At 38.6% G+C, this 19,556-nt stretch overlaps 1 protein-coding gene across 1 annotated transcript in view; it reads right to left on the reverse strand.

Moving 5' to 3' along the window:
- AP3B1 (adaptor related protein complex 3 subunit beta 1) overlaps positions 1–19,556 on the reverse strand; it is a 364,644-nt gene that overhangs the window by 184,392 nt on the left and 160,696 nt on the right. Inside the window, exons 15-18 of the mRNA XM_060235861.1 lie at positions 18,565–18,741; positions 5,937–6,123; positions 4,942–5,072; positions 3,290–3,401 (exon numbers count right to left, since the gene is read on the reverse strand). Of these exons, the coding sequence (XP_060091844.1) occupies positions 3,290–3,401; positions 4,942–5,072; positions 5,937–6,123; positions 18,565–18,741 (607 nt within the window). The remainder of the gene's footprint in view (positions 1–3,289; positions 3,402–4,941; positions 5,073–5,936; positions 6,124–18,564; positions 18,742–19,556) is intronic.

A 19,556-nucleotide genomic window follows, 5' to 3' on the forward strand; every position in this document is an offset into this window, starting at 1 on the left:
CCTCTAGCCCCTGCTCTATTATTTTCAATATTTAACTATTTAAACTATTTAATCTATTCCTGAACACACAATGAGAGATGACAATGTAATCAGGAATTTAAACAAGTTATTCATTTTTTAATCGGCTGGAAAATGTTTCTAATATTTAACTTGAAAGTACGCTTTTCCAGTTTCAGTCCATTGCTTTGAGTTATAATCCTTAATCTTTAGCAAATCTTCTCTTCTTACATCATCATTTTTCAGAAGAGTAGCCCAGTGCAATTTCAAAACATTTCTTTACTGTACTTATATGCATGCATGTCTATATTTACTTGATATTTCACTGCATACATACGAAGATGATTCATTACATTCAAGTGCTGAATCTGAAAGACTAAAAGGATAACACTAGCAATATAAACCCAGTCAAGGAAATGCTTATATTACTTTACCTGTTTAAGTTATTTTAAACAGGAAGATTTAATTTTACCTCTATGACAGTTGAAAAAAAATCTGGTGAAGCACATAAAAGTAATGCATTCTACTAGTGAGTTATTCCACAAGAAAAATGAGTTCTTGTTAGGCTAATAGATATAAACAAAGTAAAGGCACCTGTAAGAATAAATTAAAGTAATCTGGCACCAGATAAATGATAGCTCTCAAGTATTATATACAGTCATTCATGTATAAAGCACTCAGAATATTTTAAACCATAGCTGAACTCTAAAAAGCAGTTCTTAATATTCCTATTGAATTTTGAATGAATTTTTACTTTCTATTTTGATCAATGGCTGCTTTCTACATTATTAAATGAGTTGTTGTAAACAAAACTGCATGGCACATTACTGGTTTGCTTCTTCCTGGTACACCTGTCAATGGACCACTGTATAGAGAACATATAGAGCCCTGTGGTGCAGAGTGGTAAAACAGCAGTACTGCAGTCCAAGCTCTCTGGTGATGACCTGAGTTCAATCCTAGCAGAAGCTGGGTTTCAGGTAGCGAGCTCAAGGTTGACTCAGACTTCCATCCTTCCAAGTTCAGTAAAATGAGTACCCAGCTTGCTGGGAGGAAAGTGTAGATGACTGGGGAAGGCAATGGCAAACCACCCTGTACAAAGTCTGCCGTGAAAAAGTCATGATGCAATATCACCCCAGAGTCGGAAACCACAAGTGCTTTACCTTTTACCTTTATAGAGAACATTCCAGGCTAAAATGGTAAGACCTCAAATAACTTACAGCTGTATGAAGCCCTTGCTATGTAGAAATGATTCTGAAAAACAAAGACACCACTAAAATAATGTATAAAACACCCCAATGTACCAACCTTGACCCAAGAAGAAGATCAGTACATAAGCAGTTAAATAAATAAATGCAGTCTAGGACTAATTTATTCCCTTTATTCTGGATAGAATCTATGGATTGGATGAGGACCGAATGAGGAGTTATACCATTCTCTCAACCAAATGGGCCTAGGGCAGTTTATAACAAAAGCCTAAAACTACCATAAAGAACATGGGTGTACAGTAACTGCTTAAACTGACAGCATAATTGAAAACTTTCTGCTGCATTCTGGCTTAAAGCAAAAAAGACCCATGTAGTTCCTCAGGATAAAATGACAGTGTTCACATCTGCTGACTGGGCTGACACCAATGAGAGATGGATTTCAGATTCAGGGTGGGATCTGTATACAAATCATGGACAAAAACATAGAGACAGCATAACACGCATCCTGATGTTTCCAGTTTGATTTGGGAAATCCACCATTACACATGATGTGAATGAAGCCAGCACTCCTCAGCATGAAAAAAATGTGGGAAAATGTGGTGGGTAGAGCCAACCATGACTGATGGTTCAGACTGTAACATTGGCAGTGCAAAGACAATGCCGTGTACTGATGATGCTACACCTATCACACAAAACAATAAAATAAACAAAAATAAACACAATCCATAGCAAACACACCACAAAGGTGCAAAAGACTGAATTGTAACTCTCAAGACCATACAAAATTACTAAAAGAATGCACACTAAGCATAATTTATGGAGCGTAATACATAGGTAAGACAGTCAGACTATGATCTGAAAAACAGGTTTGAATTTGGACACTCACTGAGTGACCTGGTCACTCTCAGCCTTGCTTATATTACAGAGTGCTTGTTGTGTGGGTAAAACAGAGAAAGGGATAATGATGCAGCTGCTTTAGGAACTCTTCAGGGACAAAAGCAGGGTATAAGTATCTGAGTGGCTCAGCTGTAGCACATCTGCTTTGCATGCAGAAATCCCAGGTTCAATCTCCAGCATCTCCTGTTAAAAAGAATCTAGTAGTAGGTGGTGTGAAAGATCTCTGCCTGAAACCCTGGAGAGCTGCTGCCAGTCTCAGTAGACAATACTGAACTTGATGATTAAATGGTCTGGTTCAGTCTAAGCAGTGCCGACTCTAGGGTGCATGGTGCCCTAGGCAAACTCCCTGCCCGCCGCCCCCCCACCGCTATCTGTCCTCCCTCCACAGCACTGCAAAGCACCACCATGCTCCGTTCCCCCCCCCCCCATCAAATCATGTCACACCGTGGCTGGGCCCTACCAGCTTCTATGCGGGCAGCACACCATAATCCTTTGAAGCGAGCACGGGAGAAGGCTTCTCCCTCCTCCTTCCTGGAACTGGAAGTGGGGGGGAGCAAAGCCTTCTCCTGCACGCGCTTCAAAGGATTACATGCTGCGCTGGTCACATTGAAGCCGGTAGGGCCCAGCCTCAAAACTCTCCTCTGATCATGCTGGGGTGGGATGGAGATGGGTGAAGTGCAAAGCAAGGGAGGGGTGGGTGGTGGTGGCAGCGGCGGGAAGGCCAGCAAACTAGGTGGTTGTCATGGGCACCGGGAAGGGGGGAGCCCAATATGGTGCCCCCCTCCTCCCGGCACCCTAGGCAATCGCCTAGTTCACCTAGCGGGCAAGCTGGCCCTGAGTATAAGGCAGTTTCATGTGTGTTCATGTGAATAAAAATAGTGGTATAATTTGTAACACAATCCCTAACGACACCTTTCTGGGACTGAGTTCACTGAATAACATGGGACTTCTAAGTAACCACTTCCTAAGTTTGTTACATTAATAAGAGCACCTGTTACCAAGCCTGTTGTGCTTTATTTCTAACCTTCCTCACCACATTCTTATTGCAAATAATTTAATTTCTAGAGTCCAGAAGTTATCCATCTGTTTGCCACAGCAGAGGTTAATCTTAGCTACTGGAGCAACATACAGATCCACACAACTTGTATTCATAGTTCTCTGAACTGTAATTATTCTGTATGAACACATACCACTATCACTACTGCTTGAAGAGTCATCACTTTCTTCTTCTGACTCAGAGTAGAACTTTTCAGTGGGTTTTTCTTTCTTTACCTTCCCTAGAATTGAAGTCCACTCTTTTGTCTGTCCATAAATGTAAAAATTTAGACCATTAAATTGTTATATAAATTCAGAACATTATATTAATACCTGTGAATATTACACTGCTTTTTGACCACAATAAACAATAGAGGACTATGGAAATTAAATCTATACCAGTAGAAGAAAAATCTATGGGATAGATGCTATGTAATACATTAAAGAATATATACAGCCTATAAAAGGTGTGAAATAAATTAATAAGTGGAAAAGCTAAAAATACATACAATCCACATGACTACAAGACAGAGTTCATGTAAAAGTTCAGAGAACATCCATGTTGTTAGTGACAGGAAGATATGCTGTCAAGTACAGCTCCAAACAACAAATCCATCAATTAAGACCAGAAAAATCTTCATTGATACGTTTTTTGTTTAGCCTTTTCGCTTAATAATCTATTCATACCTTTTTTAGGTTGTATATATTTTTAATGTATTACATAGCATCTATCCCACAGATTTTTCTTATATTGATCTTTTTTGACCGGGCACAGAAAGAACAGAGTGTAGCAATCCAGAAGCAAACTAAAAAGCAAAGGATTAAGTAAGGACAACTATACTTAATATCTAATTGAGAAAGACAATTGTTTATAACCAGGGCATATTCCAGTGCTCCCTCTAAGCTGTGTGCGTGAGTGGCTGCTCATTAACACAGGAAACCTTGCTCAGCAGCGATCAAGAGCAGCGCAGGGTCTTGAATTGCTCATTGCCCATTTTATGATCACAGCAGTTATATTCTGCTCAGTTATATTCTGCTCCACTCAGTAGGGAAAAAGAATTAGAGGGAACATTGGCCAGTTCACTGTTCTGTTTCTTGAAGTCAACCTATCCTCATGTTGTGACATGGGGAAAGGCACACATGCTGCTGCCACCAAAGTGGCCTGCAGAGGCACTACCTCTAGAGTCTGAAATATTCATTAAGCAGTCTATGTTTATAATAAATGATTTATCTGACATGTCTGCCAGGCTCTCAACCAGCCAGCAGAAATTATTTATGCATATACTTCAGGAAAAGAAAATAAGTCATAACCAAATACTGCCACATCTGTCCCAATTCCACCCACCTTTTGAATAAGCCAGTAGAACTCCATATTAACCTTCAGTTGACCCATAAGCAGTTGCCTTTATGTAGTGAGAAAGCAGATTAGCCACTGTGGGACCATTTCTAGGCATATACATGGTAGTGGTTGTAATTATCCTGGAGCAGCCATTAAATTATTTGTGTTTGCGAAACTTTATCAATCACAAGGTATTCCACTACAACTGGGAAGCCTGAATTAGCATCTACAGTCATTCAAACAGTAGCTAATAAAGTAGCAGCAGGGTGACTGAAAGGTGATACACATTAAAAAGATTCACAGAGCACCACCAGAAGAATATGAAGAGATCTGAAAGGATTTATTTGCATTTGGACACATTATCCATTGCGAGCTTTTTGATGTCTCTGTGAGAAAAGTACTTTTTTCTAAATATACAGATATAAAGATTCCCATCTCCCAAAATAATATTTTGTAAAGTCAACATACCGACTCAATTACTTCTACATTTCTTACAGAAGGGTCGGGTGCAATCTCTGGCCAATTAGACAACTGCAGATAGCCACTGGCTTTCATGTTCAAAGTATGAGATAAAGTACCAAGCTGGAAGTGCTCCCTGTCTGTTGGGGAGGAGGGCAGGGAAGAGAAGGAGGTGAAAAATATACAGACATGAGCGCTATATCACAAAGAGCAATCTTAATCAGAACGAAAGGTAATTGGAGTTACATTACCTCAAATGTCATGGAATAAATATAAACTAGGAAGCTCTTCATAGGTCAAAAAACTGATTCCAGTCCATAGATTACAATAATCTCCCCCATAATGGTCAATAAAAAAGCTAATCAGTCAGTGTGTTTAGAGGTGTTGCTCTGAAATGTAACTTCTCTAAAAATTACTTTACTGTGAATATTAAGAATGACAGCACAGTTAAATAATCCATATACATGTCTTGGCACAAACACATCCAGAATTTTAATAGTTTTTGCTTTAGAACAAGAGTTGTTTTCAGGGTTTAAAGCTGAATTAAAATACTAAGGAAAAATTCAGAAGGGGAATAATTCAGAATGGGAAAAATTAATATAATAAAATTAAGGTGATATAATATAATTAAGGTGATAACTTTAAAAAGAAATCTGGGTGTGGACAGCACAGTAGTATCATCTTTAAAACAGAAAAAAAGCAAGTAACTAGTATAACCAAAACTAACAGAATTTTGAAAGGACATTGTTTTGCAATCTAAGTCGTAATACAAATTTATTCTTAAAAGTCTTGTGGGTGGCTAAAGACCCATCTAAATAATGATTAGTGCAGAATTTGGACCACTCCCTCTTAAAAGAATGAAAATCTAAGGTTTTGTTACTCATGCACAAATGTTTATGCTAACTATTTATCATTTAGCAACATAAGATTCGGCAACTTAAAAGTATACAGTACAAATCTACATAACTTCAATTAAGACTTGGTAAAAAAAATGACTGACATACCTTTAAAAGGTGACTCGAGTAGAGGGGCAGGTTTCTGCGCCAGAAATATTTTTTTTGCATATTTGCTTAAAGCTCTACTCTTCTCGTTTGGAACAATAAGCTGCCTAATAAATCTTGTACGGTCTCTGATGTCGTAGCTTTGATCATACTTTCCGAGATTTAATATGTACTGGGTAAGCAATTTTGTCTGAAAAACAGGACAAGAAGAAAATACAAGTTATTTATGATTATTGATAACTCTGGATAAACATATTTAAAGAGGTAATAAAAATAAATGGTTATGTCAAACAAATGTTGTTCCATAGGGAATATGCATTTCTAAAGCAGTAAATGGAATTTTGAAGCCAAAGCACATGTCCTCGTCTGTATTGGGGAGGTGAACGCTGAGTACTGAGAAGCAGCCATGTGCTAGATTATTAAACTGCTGAAGTGGAAAGAAAGGCATCATTAAAAAAATAATCATATATGGCAAACGCGCTGAAGGGCCTACGTGAGGATAATGAATGTGGAAATACAACTAAAAACATGGCACTCAAAACTTAATCGGAAAAATATGCAGGACATCAAAACATCAGAGGGTATTAGGAGGCTGGCAAACTGCTTCTGCTGAGGTGTGTTTTATGAAGAGATACTGTCCCTGGCATAAGCAGTGTCTGCACTCTGACTGCACTCAGTTACTTTACTCTGAATTATGACCCATTAAAGCAGACACATGAATCACTGAACTGGATTACTGCAAATTATTTGCAGTGCATTTAGCTGTTACTTTTTCATAAAAGCAAGCTGCTGATGCCCTCTAAAAACCAGGATAAAAGACTTCTTCCATTTTCCCCCTCACAGCTTAAAGCTTCTGGTAATATTGGTCATTTATTTATATACATAAAAGCAAGTTATATTATCATAGCTTTTTACAACATAACCAGAGTCCCTAATTTGATTTGTGGGAATAATAATTATTAAAATGACTCAATGCAGGTTACGTTTAATTGTTGGAGAACAAAAAAAATTGGAAATGTCTGAATAGTTTGCAAATATTACCTTACATTCTGTTAGACAAAGCATATAGAAAAATGAAATGGATACAAAGATCATAATAATTATTAAAATTACTCAATGCAGGTTACATTTAATTGTTGGGAAAGAAAAAAAATTGGAAATGTCTTTAAAAGTTTGCAAATATTACCTTGCATTCTGTTAGACAAAGCATATAGAAAAATGAAATAGATACAGAGATCAGAACACAGCTTAATCCATAAATTAGATATGATTATATCTATCTAGTATAAAGAAAAGCAGTGATTATTGCTTAAGATGATAAACCTTCACAAAAATGCACTACTTCAATACATAAAATTAAACCAATATGTAAGCATATTTTCCAAAAAGATTTACACTTAAAAGGCCATTTTCTTGAATAAATTTTGCTATTAAAACAGTGTTAAATTTTTGTCACTCCATAATTATGCTTCAAGATGTTACGTGGCATACACTATAAATGGACAGATTTCTTTGACCATATCAAATGGCCATGAGGGGAAAAAATGATCATTTCAGTTAACAGCCATCACTCTATTTGAAATTCAGTTCTACAAATGGATAATTCTATCGTTCTCCTCAGATAGACAATATTGTTCTGAATGATTTGTTTTGTAATTATGAAATATTAAGGCAAGATGGGAATCTCAGAGGCTACCAGGGTTGAGAGACCCACAAAGAATTGCTGAAACAACAATTAACACATCCACCAATTCTTCCATGACTCCTAGCACTACTGATGCCAGCCATTGTCCTTAGCAGCTCTTAGCTACTTTATTAGCTACTTCTCTGACAAACAGTACACAGCTAAGATGGCAAATGTTTGACTTTGAAATAAAACATTCTTCTTTTGGCAGTGGTGGCAAGATGGACAAAATGTTAAACTTGACAAAATTTAATATGTCAACAAATATAAAAAGGTTATAAAAAGGAACATGACTGGCTTAACAATGTAGAAACACTGTTGCCCCAAAACAACCTTGAGCAAGATGATTCAACGTGATCAGCATTTCATACTTGGTTGTTTTACATTTGTTCTCCATCCAAACACAGAAATCTACCACAATTTAGGCCACCTGTTAATGCTCTGTTAACTATTTGCAAGAAGGCAGATCCAGGTGGGCATCCATAATGGTATGAAACTGTGTAAGTTCAGTGCCACCTTTAAGACCAACAACTTTTTATTAAAGGACAATTTAAATAAAGGATATCCTTTCACGTATACATACACTTCCTTGGATACATTAAAATGAAAGCTATCAGTCCATACATATAAGCAGTTAATTTAAATAATTTAAAGGATAATTTTAAAAATTTAAAGGATAACCTTTCATGTACACACACACTTCCTTAGATACATTGAAATGAAAGTTACCAGCCCATACATATAAGCAGTTACTCTACCTATATGTATGGATTGGTAACTTCCATTTCAATGTATCTGAGGAAATGTAAATGCACATGAATGCTCATACCTTGAATAAAATTTTGTTAGTCTTAAAGGTGCCACTGGACTCAGATTTTATTCTAATGGTTTTGCAAGTAATAAACAGTAAGCAAATGGTAGATGCCAATAAATATTAAGAAGAACCATCCCTTCTTTCTCATTCAAAATTTAATTATTTAGGCAGCTGCAGATACATACAGTATTATATGATGGCATTATGTTTGGTGATCTTCATAAAACAATGGTATACAAGTCATAGGTTTCTGGCTGTTGAGAAGTTACTGGATATATGTTTCAGTTAATGCTGTGGTGGGGGAATGGGAGCTCACAGGCATGAGAAACATAAGAACATAAGAGAAGCCATGTTGGATCAGGCCAATGGCCCATCCAGTCCAACACTCTGTGTCACACAGTAGCCAAAAAAAGGAGGTTCACAAGTGGGGCTAGTAGCCCTTTCACTTTGCCCCCCCCCCAAGCACCAATAATACAGAGCATCACTGCCCCAGACAGTTCCAATAATATGCTATGGCTAATAGCCACTGATGGACCTCTGCTCCATATTTTTATCCAATCCCCTCTTGAAGCTGGCTATCCTTGTAGCCGCCACCACATCCTGTGGCAGTGAATTCCACATGCTAAATACCCTTTGGGTGAAGAAGTACTTCCTTTTATCTGTTCTAACCCAACTGCTCAGCAATTTCATTGAATGCCCACGAGTTCTTGTATTGTGAGAAAGAGAGAAAAGTACTTCTTTCTCTACTTTCTCCATCCCATGTATAATCTTGTAAACCTCTATCATGTCACCCCGCAGTCGACGTTTTTACAAGCTAAAGAGCCCCAAGCGTTTTAACCTTTCTTCATAGGGAAAATGTTTCAAACCTTTAATCATTCTAGTTGCCCTTTTCTGCATTTTCCAATGCTATAATATCCTTTTTGAGGTGCGGTGACCAGAACTGTACACAGCATTCCAAATGAGACCGCACCATCGATTTATCCAGGGGCATTATGATACTGGCTGATTTGTTATCAATTCCCTTCCTAATAATTCCCAGCATGGCGTTGGCCTTTTTTATTACAATCGCACACTGTCTTGACATTTTCAGTGAGTTATCTACAATGACCTCAAGATCTCTCTCTCGGTCAGTCTCTGCCAGTTCACACCCCATCAAGTTGTATTTGTAGCTGGGATTTTTGGCTCCAATGTGTATTACTTTGCACTTGGCCACATTGAACCTCATCTGCCACGTTGACGCCCACTCACCCAGCCTCAACAGATCTCTTTGGAGTGCCTCACAATCCTCTCTGGTTCTTACCACCCTGAACAATTTACTGTCATCTGCAAACTTAGCCACTTCACTACATAGTCTCAACTCCAAATCATTTATGAACAAGTTAAAGAGCATGGGGCCCAGTACTGAGCCCTGTGGCACCCCACTGCTTACCATCTTCCACTGCAAAGACTGCCCATTTATAGTCACTCTGTTTCCTATTAATTAGCCAGTTTTTGATCCACAAGAGGACTTGTCCTTTTACTCCATGACTCTTGAGCTTACTAAGGAGCCTTTGATGAGGAACTTTATTGAAAGCTTTCTGGAAGTCAACGTAAACAACATCTATTGGGTCCCCCTTGTCCACATGTCTGTTCACCTCCTCAAAGAACTGTAACAGGTTAGTGAGGCAAGATCTTCTCTTACAGAACCCATGCTGAGTCTTCCACAATAACTTGTGTTCATCAATGTGCCTACTCATTCTATCCTTGATAATGGTTTCTACCAACTTTCCTGATATTGAAGTCAGACTGACTGGCCTGTAATTTCCTAGTTCTCCTCTGGAACCCTTTTTAAAGATGGGGGTGACATTTGCTACCTTCCAGTCCTCAGGAACAGAAGCAGATTTCAATGAAAGATTACATATTTTTGTCAGGAGATCCACAAGTTCAAACTGTGTTTTGTGTCTGTCATAGCAAACTGCAGTCCAACTTAACATCTAAGTACAACCACAGAGTTTTTGGGTGAATTCTCTAGATACATAAAATCTTGAAAGTTCTCTACAATTTGCATTCTTGCTTAAGTCTGCAAAACCAGAGTTTTTAAGAAGCATGATTTCAAATTTCACACTGGGCAAGCTCAAGGAGGATTTCTGTCCTACTCTTGTTTATTGATGCATAAAAAAAAACTAGACAGAACAGCTGATAAACAGAAATACAGAATAATTAGGTGAAGATGTTTCAATATACATTCACAGATACATTTAATTATTTGATGTGCACATCCTCACTACTGATAATAGATTTTAGTGATTTCTGAAATATCTCAATGTCTTTGACCACCCCAATACACCTATTGTAGAAGATCCAAGCAGCACAGAGTGAACTCATACAACTGAATTTCCATGGTGAGAAGGTGATATCATTCTGAAGCACTGGAAAATGCGTTATCAGAAGACACTCAGGATCTTCAAGTATATGTGGTTGTTAATTCAGTCCCCAACCCGAAATCTGAACCCCAGCCTAGCTGTCCTGACGTATTTTGAGTTTGGTATGCTATAGGACGAGTTGTGATGAACAAGATTAATCTTGCCTTCAGATGAAGCAGCCTAACTATGTGATGTTAGGAATTCAAGGATGTGGCAAAGACAAGAGAAGACTGTAAATCAGCAGTTTGGCTCATGAGGAGGGCAGCATCTATTTCTTTCAAAATAATTGATGACATAATGAAGGCAGAAGTATCTCATAACGCGAGACAGTCATTATGTTAATCTAAGTATTCTTACCATAAGAACATGGTACACAGTATTGTCAGAAGTATTGTTATTTTTCCCTTTCTCACAATACAAGAACTCGTGGGCATTCGATGAAATTGCTGAGCAGTCGGGTTAAAACGGATAAAAGGAAGTACTTCACCCAAAGGGTGATTAACATGTGGAATTCACTGCCACAGGAGGTGGTGGCGGCTACAAGCATAGCCAGCTTCAAGAGGGGGTTAGATAAAAATATGGAGCAGAGGTCCATCAGTGGCTATTAGCCAAGATCTTAGATGCCATGAAGGAAAGGTGGTGATCTGTACCGGTTATAAGACTCAGGTCATTTAAGACGTTAAAGGTCAGACCATTCACTTCACAGATAGCATTAGATAATGAGAGATAATATATTTTTTCTCTCTCAGCACTCCTCAAGACTTACAATATATGGAATACTTTAAGCAAAATAAAAGTTGTAAATTGTTAGAAGACAAAAGTGAGAGATAGGATTGCTAACTGCTGGGAGAAAAGAAGTCCCATCCCTTTAATAGAAGCCTAATGGGATGTTATTTACCTCCATTGCCAGTAAAAGCTCCACCTATCCACATGTTAAAATTTCACTGAAGGGACAGGACATTTTCCTCCAAGCAGTTAGCAACTCTAGTGACAACTCTAGTGACAAAGAAGTCACAGGTATGGCTTAAGGGCCACAGCAATAGATCCTAACGGTAGTGCTGATGTAGTTAAATAGTTTAAGGATGACCTATAATCTATTTACCCTGACCTGAACAACCCAGGCTTTCCTGATCTCATTAGGTCAAGTTAAGCAAGATTGGAACAAATTAGTATTTCCATGGGAGACCATGTAGGAATACCCAAGTCGCTATGCAGAAGCAGGCAATGGCAACCACCCCTGGATGTCTCTTGCCATGAAAACCCCGAGGTCACCATTAAGTCAGCTGCAAATTGACAGCAAAAAGCCAAGTCACCAAAGTAAAACTGCAAACCGGAATCAGAAGACAGTGTCCAAAAGCCGAAGGGTCAGGGTGCCAAGGAATTCAAGCAGGTCAGGATCAGGAAGGAGTATGGATGCAAGCCAGAGAGTAGACTTGTTGCTTCCACAAGATTACCAGGTCCTGGGTGGGAGTTATATGGGAGCCTCAATTAGCCTGCTCCCTGGGTGGCAGCAACTCTGCTACAACTCAGGGCTGAGAGATCTGAAGCATCGGCGTACCTCATGTCTTCTCTCTGAAAGTTCTTTCCAGAGCCTGCTTCAAACTCTTGAGATGGGAGGGGGAGAACTTGGAGGAGATTGATTGTCAACAGCTGACACTGGTGCCTAGAATGTGGGGAGAGTGATTGATGGGCCAGCTGCTGGTTGTTCGGCTGAGGAACTGGCTGGCAACTCTTCCAGGTCTATTAACCCCTCCAGCTCCCCCTCATCAGGGCTCATGACACAGTTCATCTTGCCCTGAGGACTTTGTTTCATTTAAAGAAACTAGGTGTTTATGTACTACCCATGTTGATCCTAGGTTGCAATTCCCTACCCTCATTATATGTTCTGTTTTTGCCATATTAATCACTGTTTCCCTCAGAAGAGAAGACTGAGGAAAAGTAGGAATTGAGCAGTTCTGCCCTTTCTTCAACTGTTACAATTTCACTTTCCTGTCCCTGCAGCGGGTGTTCCATGTCCTTGCTCTTATTCTTACTTTGAACATAAAAGAACTTTTTGTTGTTTTTAGCGTCTTTGGCTACCCTAAGCTCATACTGAGCTTTAGCTTTTTTTTCACTACAAGCACTGGTTATTTGTTTATATTCATCCTTATAAGGCCCTCCTTCCATTTCCTAAATTAGTCTTTTTTATTTCTCAAGTCTTTAGAGAACTGTTTATGGAGCCACCTTAGCTTCTCCAGGCTTCTCCCATTTTTTCTTCTCATAGGAATTGTCTAAGATTGTGCTTTCAATATTTCGCTTTTAAGAAACTCCTACCTCTCACCTCTCTTTTTAAAAAGACAAAACATTTATTTAAAATTTACAACTATATATAGGCTTTTTAAAAAAGGTGAACAGAAGACATAAATTAAAGTGGGGGAAAACACTCCTTCTTTCCCTAATATATACTTGCCCTGATCATACCATCCAGAACAGACAGACTCACCAACTCAACTGACTGAACTCAAAGCCCAACACAAACTCACCTGTAACCTTTCTTAAACTCCCTTCTTCTTAAGTATTTCTGATCATGGGATTTTATCCAGCATATTTCTAAGTTCGTTGAAGTTTGCCTTTCTGAAGTCCAACCTATACGTCTGACCGTGTACAGCTTTTCCCTTCCCTAAGACTGTAAATTTCAAAATCACATGGTCACTACTGCCCAGGGTGCCCAGTATTTCCACTTCATCAACCTTGTTGGTGAGAATCAAGTCCAAAATAGCAGATCCCCTTGTTTCCTTCTCCACTTTCTGGAACAGGAAGTTGTCAGCAAGACAAGTCAGGAATTTATTTGATCTGTCCTTTTTAGCAGAGTTGGACTTCCAACAGATGTCTAGGTACTTGAAATCTCCCATGACCACTATGTCCCTTCTCTTTGCAATCTGTTGTAGGAGTATCTCATCCAAGTCCTCTGCCTGGGTTGGTGGTTTATAGCAGACTCCCACCATAGTATCAGTGTTATTTCTTACTCCTTTTGTTTTTATTTTTAAAATTATGCATTGACTAGAGAAAATGGATACAGCATGCCTTTTTTCCTTCTCCCATAACTCTAGAACTCTCCCCTCCCCCCCCCCAAATGAAGTTGTTGGGAAACAAGTTAGGGACAGACACTATGATTTTATTTGACTGTTTTATTGTTATGGTTTTAATACTGTTTACTAATGTTGCCCCTGTTTATTTTATGTTGTTAGTTGCCTTGAGTCTCCGCAGAATGGGCAGGATATAAATCTAACATAATAAATAAATAAATAAATAATAAACACTTCTTTACTCAACAAGTAATTAAACTGTGGAATTCATTGCCACTGGAGGTTGTGATGGCCACAAGCACAGATTATTTTAAAAGGGTGGTTACACAGGTTCACGATTCTTACTATGAACAGACTCAATGTGAACAGAAACCCTTTTTTTACTACAATGAACAACAGTGCACACATTCAAGATCATGTCCGTGTTGTAGTATACAATTAACTAACACAAAAAACCAAAACCATAAAAAATACTGCCTTATTATACATATTATTGCAAGTTATACTGCTGATACTATAACTGCTCATTTTTTCACTTCCATTTTTGGCAATTTCCATACCAAACTATTCAAACACCACCCCATCACATGAACAGTCAGTTTGGAAAAAGGATGCCAATACTGAAAGAGGACCAAGTTTGAGTTGGTCTTTATCCAAACAGCTCAAAAAACTTTACTTCAGCTGACTAACATGCTTCTATTACAATGCAAACAACTCTTAACAATTATTATTATATATTATTATAAACATTTATTAGCTGCTTTTCAACCTTACAGGAACTCAAGTTGGCTTACAAAGTAAATAATAATAAAATACAATACCCACTAGATGAGCTTCTTTGATTGGTGGGGTAATCAAAAGGGCTTCTCCCTGTGATCTTAATTCCTGAGCAGAAACACATGGGAAGAGACAGTCCTTCAGATGCCCTGGACGCATGCCATTTAGGGCTTCAAAGGTCAGAACACCTTGAATTGGGTTTGGGAATGGATAAGAAGCCAGTGTAACAGCTGTAATACTGGGGTCACAAATATGACCCTTAACAGCCATTACATAAACTGCCATGGATCTCAAAGAAATGGTAATATATATTCTACAGGGAGTGCAAGTGAGTTCTCTTTTTAACAGAATACTCCTACTTAAGTTCTGCACATGATTTATTAAGAGAAAAACCGTTTCGAATTGGAACTTCAAGACAAAGCTCTTTCACACAATTATTTTATTCCAGACTTGTCCCATTCCTAAATTACATAATGCCTCTTCCTGCTATGTCCTCACAACTACTCTGTGAGAAATGCTGGGCTGAGACTAAGGCTAGAGTTGCTGACCTACAGAAGCTGAGGCAGAGAGAGAGGTTTGGAGACAAGACCTTCAGGGACCTACCAGTATCATCCCACTTTTGTGCTAACAGCTCTTCTGCTGTTGTGGAGAGGGAGAATCGTAAGGTCTGAGTTTGTCAGTCTGAGGAGAAGGGATGTGATCCTTTAGAAGGAATCTTATTTGGGTAATGAATCAATATCTTCTTGTACCAAGGATACTCCTCTGGGGTTGGAGGGAGGTGGCCTTTTGATAGTGGGTGATTAGATTATTAGGAATAGAGAGAGGGGTCTGTGACAGGCATTTTGACTGCATGGAACCTGCCTGCCTAATGCAAAGCTTGTGAGTATTGTGCAGCATCTAGATAGGTAGATCCATCGTGCTGGGGAGGAGTCAACAGCTGTGGCATCAATTACACTGAAAAAAGTAATCATGTGGTCTTGGAGGATTCAGAAGTCTCAATGAATGGATGAGAGAGTGATGCCAGGAGGAAGCGTTTAGATTTGTTAAGCACTGGGAAACTTTACTGGCCAAACTAGTTCATATGAAGAGATGGGCTTCACTTGAACTAAAAGAGAGCCAAGTTGCCAAGTGATCAATATTAAAAAGGTGGCAGAGTCTCTGGTTCAGAACAACTCAGTCCAAAGAGATAACTGTGTAAAAATTCAGGGTAGTCTTGACAGGAAAATGCTAGAGCTTGGAAGTGGGGAGAAAACAATGGTGAAGGAGGGCCATGTGTTGTGACGAAGAGGCACTATATTTCCAAGATAAGATGGGGAAGCTGGAATACTTGGTGCTAAATGACAATTTAGATACAGTGGTATAGTATCTCAGAAACATGGTGGAATAGGGAAAATTTGTGGGATACAGTCATCACTGGGTATAAACTCTATATTCAGGAGAGGGAGGGCTAAGTTGAGGGAGGTGCAGTGCTGTACATTAAGGTGGGCATAGAATCAAATAAAACATTAGAAAACATTCAGGGAATGAAAGCAGAAACAATATGGGTGGAACTACTAGGCATTAAAGGTTACTTAAAAGTAGGAGTATATTATTGCCTACTTGATATTAGGCCACACCCCCTTATGTCACCAATGTTTCACACAGGGCTTTTTTGTAGAAAAGCCCAGCAGAACTAATTTGCATATTAGGCCACATCCTCTGACACCAAGCCAGCTGGAACTGTGTTCCTGTGCGTTTCTCCTAAAAAAATGCCCTGCATTGTACTAGAACAGCTGGTTACAGACCCAACAAGAGGGGTAGTGATCTTGAACTTGGTTCTGAGTGGGGCTCAAGATCTGGTGAGAGATGCAGAGGTTGTTGCACCAATTGGGAACAATAGCCAGAATGCTATTAAGTTAGCACTCACATAAATGAAACGTTAGCCCTGAAGTCCAAAACTTTAAAGAAATTAGGAGAATTGTTAAAAGAAAGCTGAAAGGGAAACACAAGAGATTCAAATTCTGAGGGGATGTTTAGAAGCTATTTAAAGCCACACTAATTGAAGTCTGGATAGAATCCATCTGCAGGTTAGGAAAGACAAACCAAATATAAAAGAATGCCTAAACAGAGCAAATAGAAGGAAGCTATAAAAAGTTTTTAAAGCTTATTTTTAAAAGTGGATGGTCTGCACCAACTAACTGAACAGATGGGAACACAGGCTCTGGCAAAATAAATTTAAGTTAATAATCAGGCATGAAAACAAAGAATTTGAGGAGCAGGTTACTAAAAGCATCAAGACAAACAATAAGCACTTCATTAAATATACTTAGAGCAGGAAATCAGCCAGAAAAGCAATTAGGTCTTTAGATGACAAAGAAACAATGGAATTGCTAAAGGAAGATGGGGAGATGGCGGAAAAGCTCAATGACTTTTTTGCTTCTCTGTGGAAAGTATGGGGCATATACCCACGCCCCAGCAATGATTATCAGAAAGAGAGTCTGAAGAACCGAGTCACATGGAGATGACAAGAGATGCAGTTCTAGACCTATCAGAGAAATTAAAAACTGGTAAGTCTGCAGGTCCTGATGGGATACACTCAAGTATTTTTCAGATAGTTGATCTACTAACCCATACATGTAATCTATCACTAAATTCAGCTGCTGTACCTGAATACTGGAGAGCGCCAATTTTTATAAAGGGGTCTAGAGGGTAACAAGCAAACTACAGGCCAGTTAGCCTAATATCTGTTCCAGGCAAATTAACTGAAACCATAATCAAAGACAAAGATTAGGAACACAGATGAACAAAAACTGCTGAGAGAAAATCAGCATGGCTTCTACAAAGGAAAGTCCTGCCTCACTAACCTTTTGGAGGTTTTTTTTTTTTAAAAAGTGAGACAACAGTGACTTGAAAGACATTATATACTGCAACTTCCAATGGGCTTTTGACAAGGTACTCAGTAGTCATTATGGAATGAGAGGATGGGTTTCCTTTTGGATTAAATATTGGTTAAATGACAGGAAGCAAAGGGTAAGAATAAAAGGACAGTTCTCAAATGGAGAGAAGAAAACAATGGGGTCCCATAAGGATTGGTATCGAGGCTGGTACTATTTAATTTATTCATAAATGATCTGGAATTAGAGGTGAGTAGTGTAGTGGCCAAGTTTGCACACGACAGAAATTTATTCAACATGGTAAAAGCTAGGAATTTATTTATTAGATTTTTTTAGTCACCACTCACCTGAAGGGCCTTATAGCAACTTAAAATGTTAAATCAATAAAATTAAAAAATATATAAATAACAAGTAACAAATATAAAATATTAACATTAAAATATGCAAATACCTGGCTATCACCATACCACTATCAGGGCTGTTTTTGCAGCAGGAACTCCTTTGCATATTAGGCCGCACCCCCCCCCCAATGTAGCCAATCCCCCAAGAGCTTATAGGGCCTACTGTAAGCCCCAGGAGGATTGGCTACATCAGGGTGTGTGTGTCCTAATATGCAAAGGAGTTCCTGCTACCAAAAGTTTTGACCACTATTAAAACAGTGCAAACATGTGGTTACCTTCCAAAGGCCAACCTAAATCATTCATCTTTGCAAGCCCTATAGAAACTAATCGTCTGACAGGGCACAGGTGTCAAGAGGAACTGGTTGGTCATTGTGTGAGACAGGATGCTGGACTAGATGGACCATGGGATGGTTTACCTTTTCCAAATTTATAGTTTAACACATGATGGTGTTTTTGTCTAAACTATGAGACAAGAGGGTGCTTAAGTGTTTGATGAATTTGATAAATTTATATTTAATTACGCCTTGAAAAATTACACATGTCTTTTGCAGACTTCTAAAATATATATTGGAAAACCTGGCTTGAACAGTGTATGTCCAATTTCTTTAACCTTACCTGTTTTGAATTGGTTAAATACAATTTAGCTCCAAGATTCAAAATTTGCAACTTTACAAGATCATCTTCAGCAGTGAAGCTCTTGGCCATTTTTCTTAGAACATCTGGGGCTATTTTTTGAACTCGTTCACAATATTCTCCAGTAAGCCAGAGGATGCTAGCCCTTGCCACAGGAACCTTGAGAGAAATTAGTTAAAATACAAGTTTTAATTATTCAGTGACATATATTTTAGAAATTTTGCTTACTTCTCTAGTAACATCCAAAAGAGACAAACAATTAAAAAGAAATTTCCACATATTCATTCAAAAGCATTTATTTTAAATAGATACACTTAGTCTTTGAGAATAAACGTTACAATGCTAAAACCAGCAATAAAGCAATAAAATAGGCAACACAAGCACTAGAAGAGCCAGTTGGTTACAATAATCAAAACCCAGGATATTAAAACTGGAATACAGTCACAGAAGGGCCACTCATTATCAAACCCAAAAAACTCAATGAAAGAGGATGCTCTTAAAATGTTCTACAGGTTTCCTAAATGGAAGGGGGAAGTACCTACCCAATTAGTAGCTAGCAAATGAATATCTGGAGTTAGCACGAGACATGTGCCCAAATGTTAAATGATATTCCGTTTAAAAAAGCCTCCCCAGAAGATGCTATCCCATCAGCGGTGGATATTTCCTAAAGGATAGTCCACAACACTTCAGTTTGAGAACCAGTTTGGTGCAGTAGTTAAGAGTGCAGACTCTAAGCGTGAGAACCGGATTTGAGTCACCACTCCTCCACATGCAGCTGCTGGGGGACCCTGGGCTAGCCACAGTTCTCTCAGAGCTCTCTCAGCCCCACCTACCTTATAGGTTGTCTGTTGTGGAGAGAAGAACAGAAAGGAGATTGTAAGCCACTCTGAGACTCTGAGTGAATTGCAATCTCCTCCTCTAAGAGATTTTATTGTAACGAGTAGATACAAAAATCAATGGCTGATGGTTAAGAT

This window comes from Heteronotia binoei, chromosome 4 (genome assembly GCF_032191835.1).
Source record: "Heteronotia binoei isolate CCM8104 ecotype False Entrance Well chromosome 4, APGP_CSIRO_Hbin_v1, whole genome shotgun sequence".
Classification (NCBI taxonomy): Eukaryota; Metazoa; Chordata; class Lepidosauria; order Squamata; family Gekkonidae; genus Heteronotia; species Heteronotia binoei.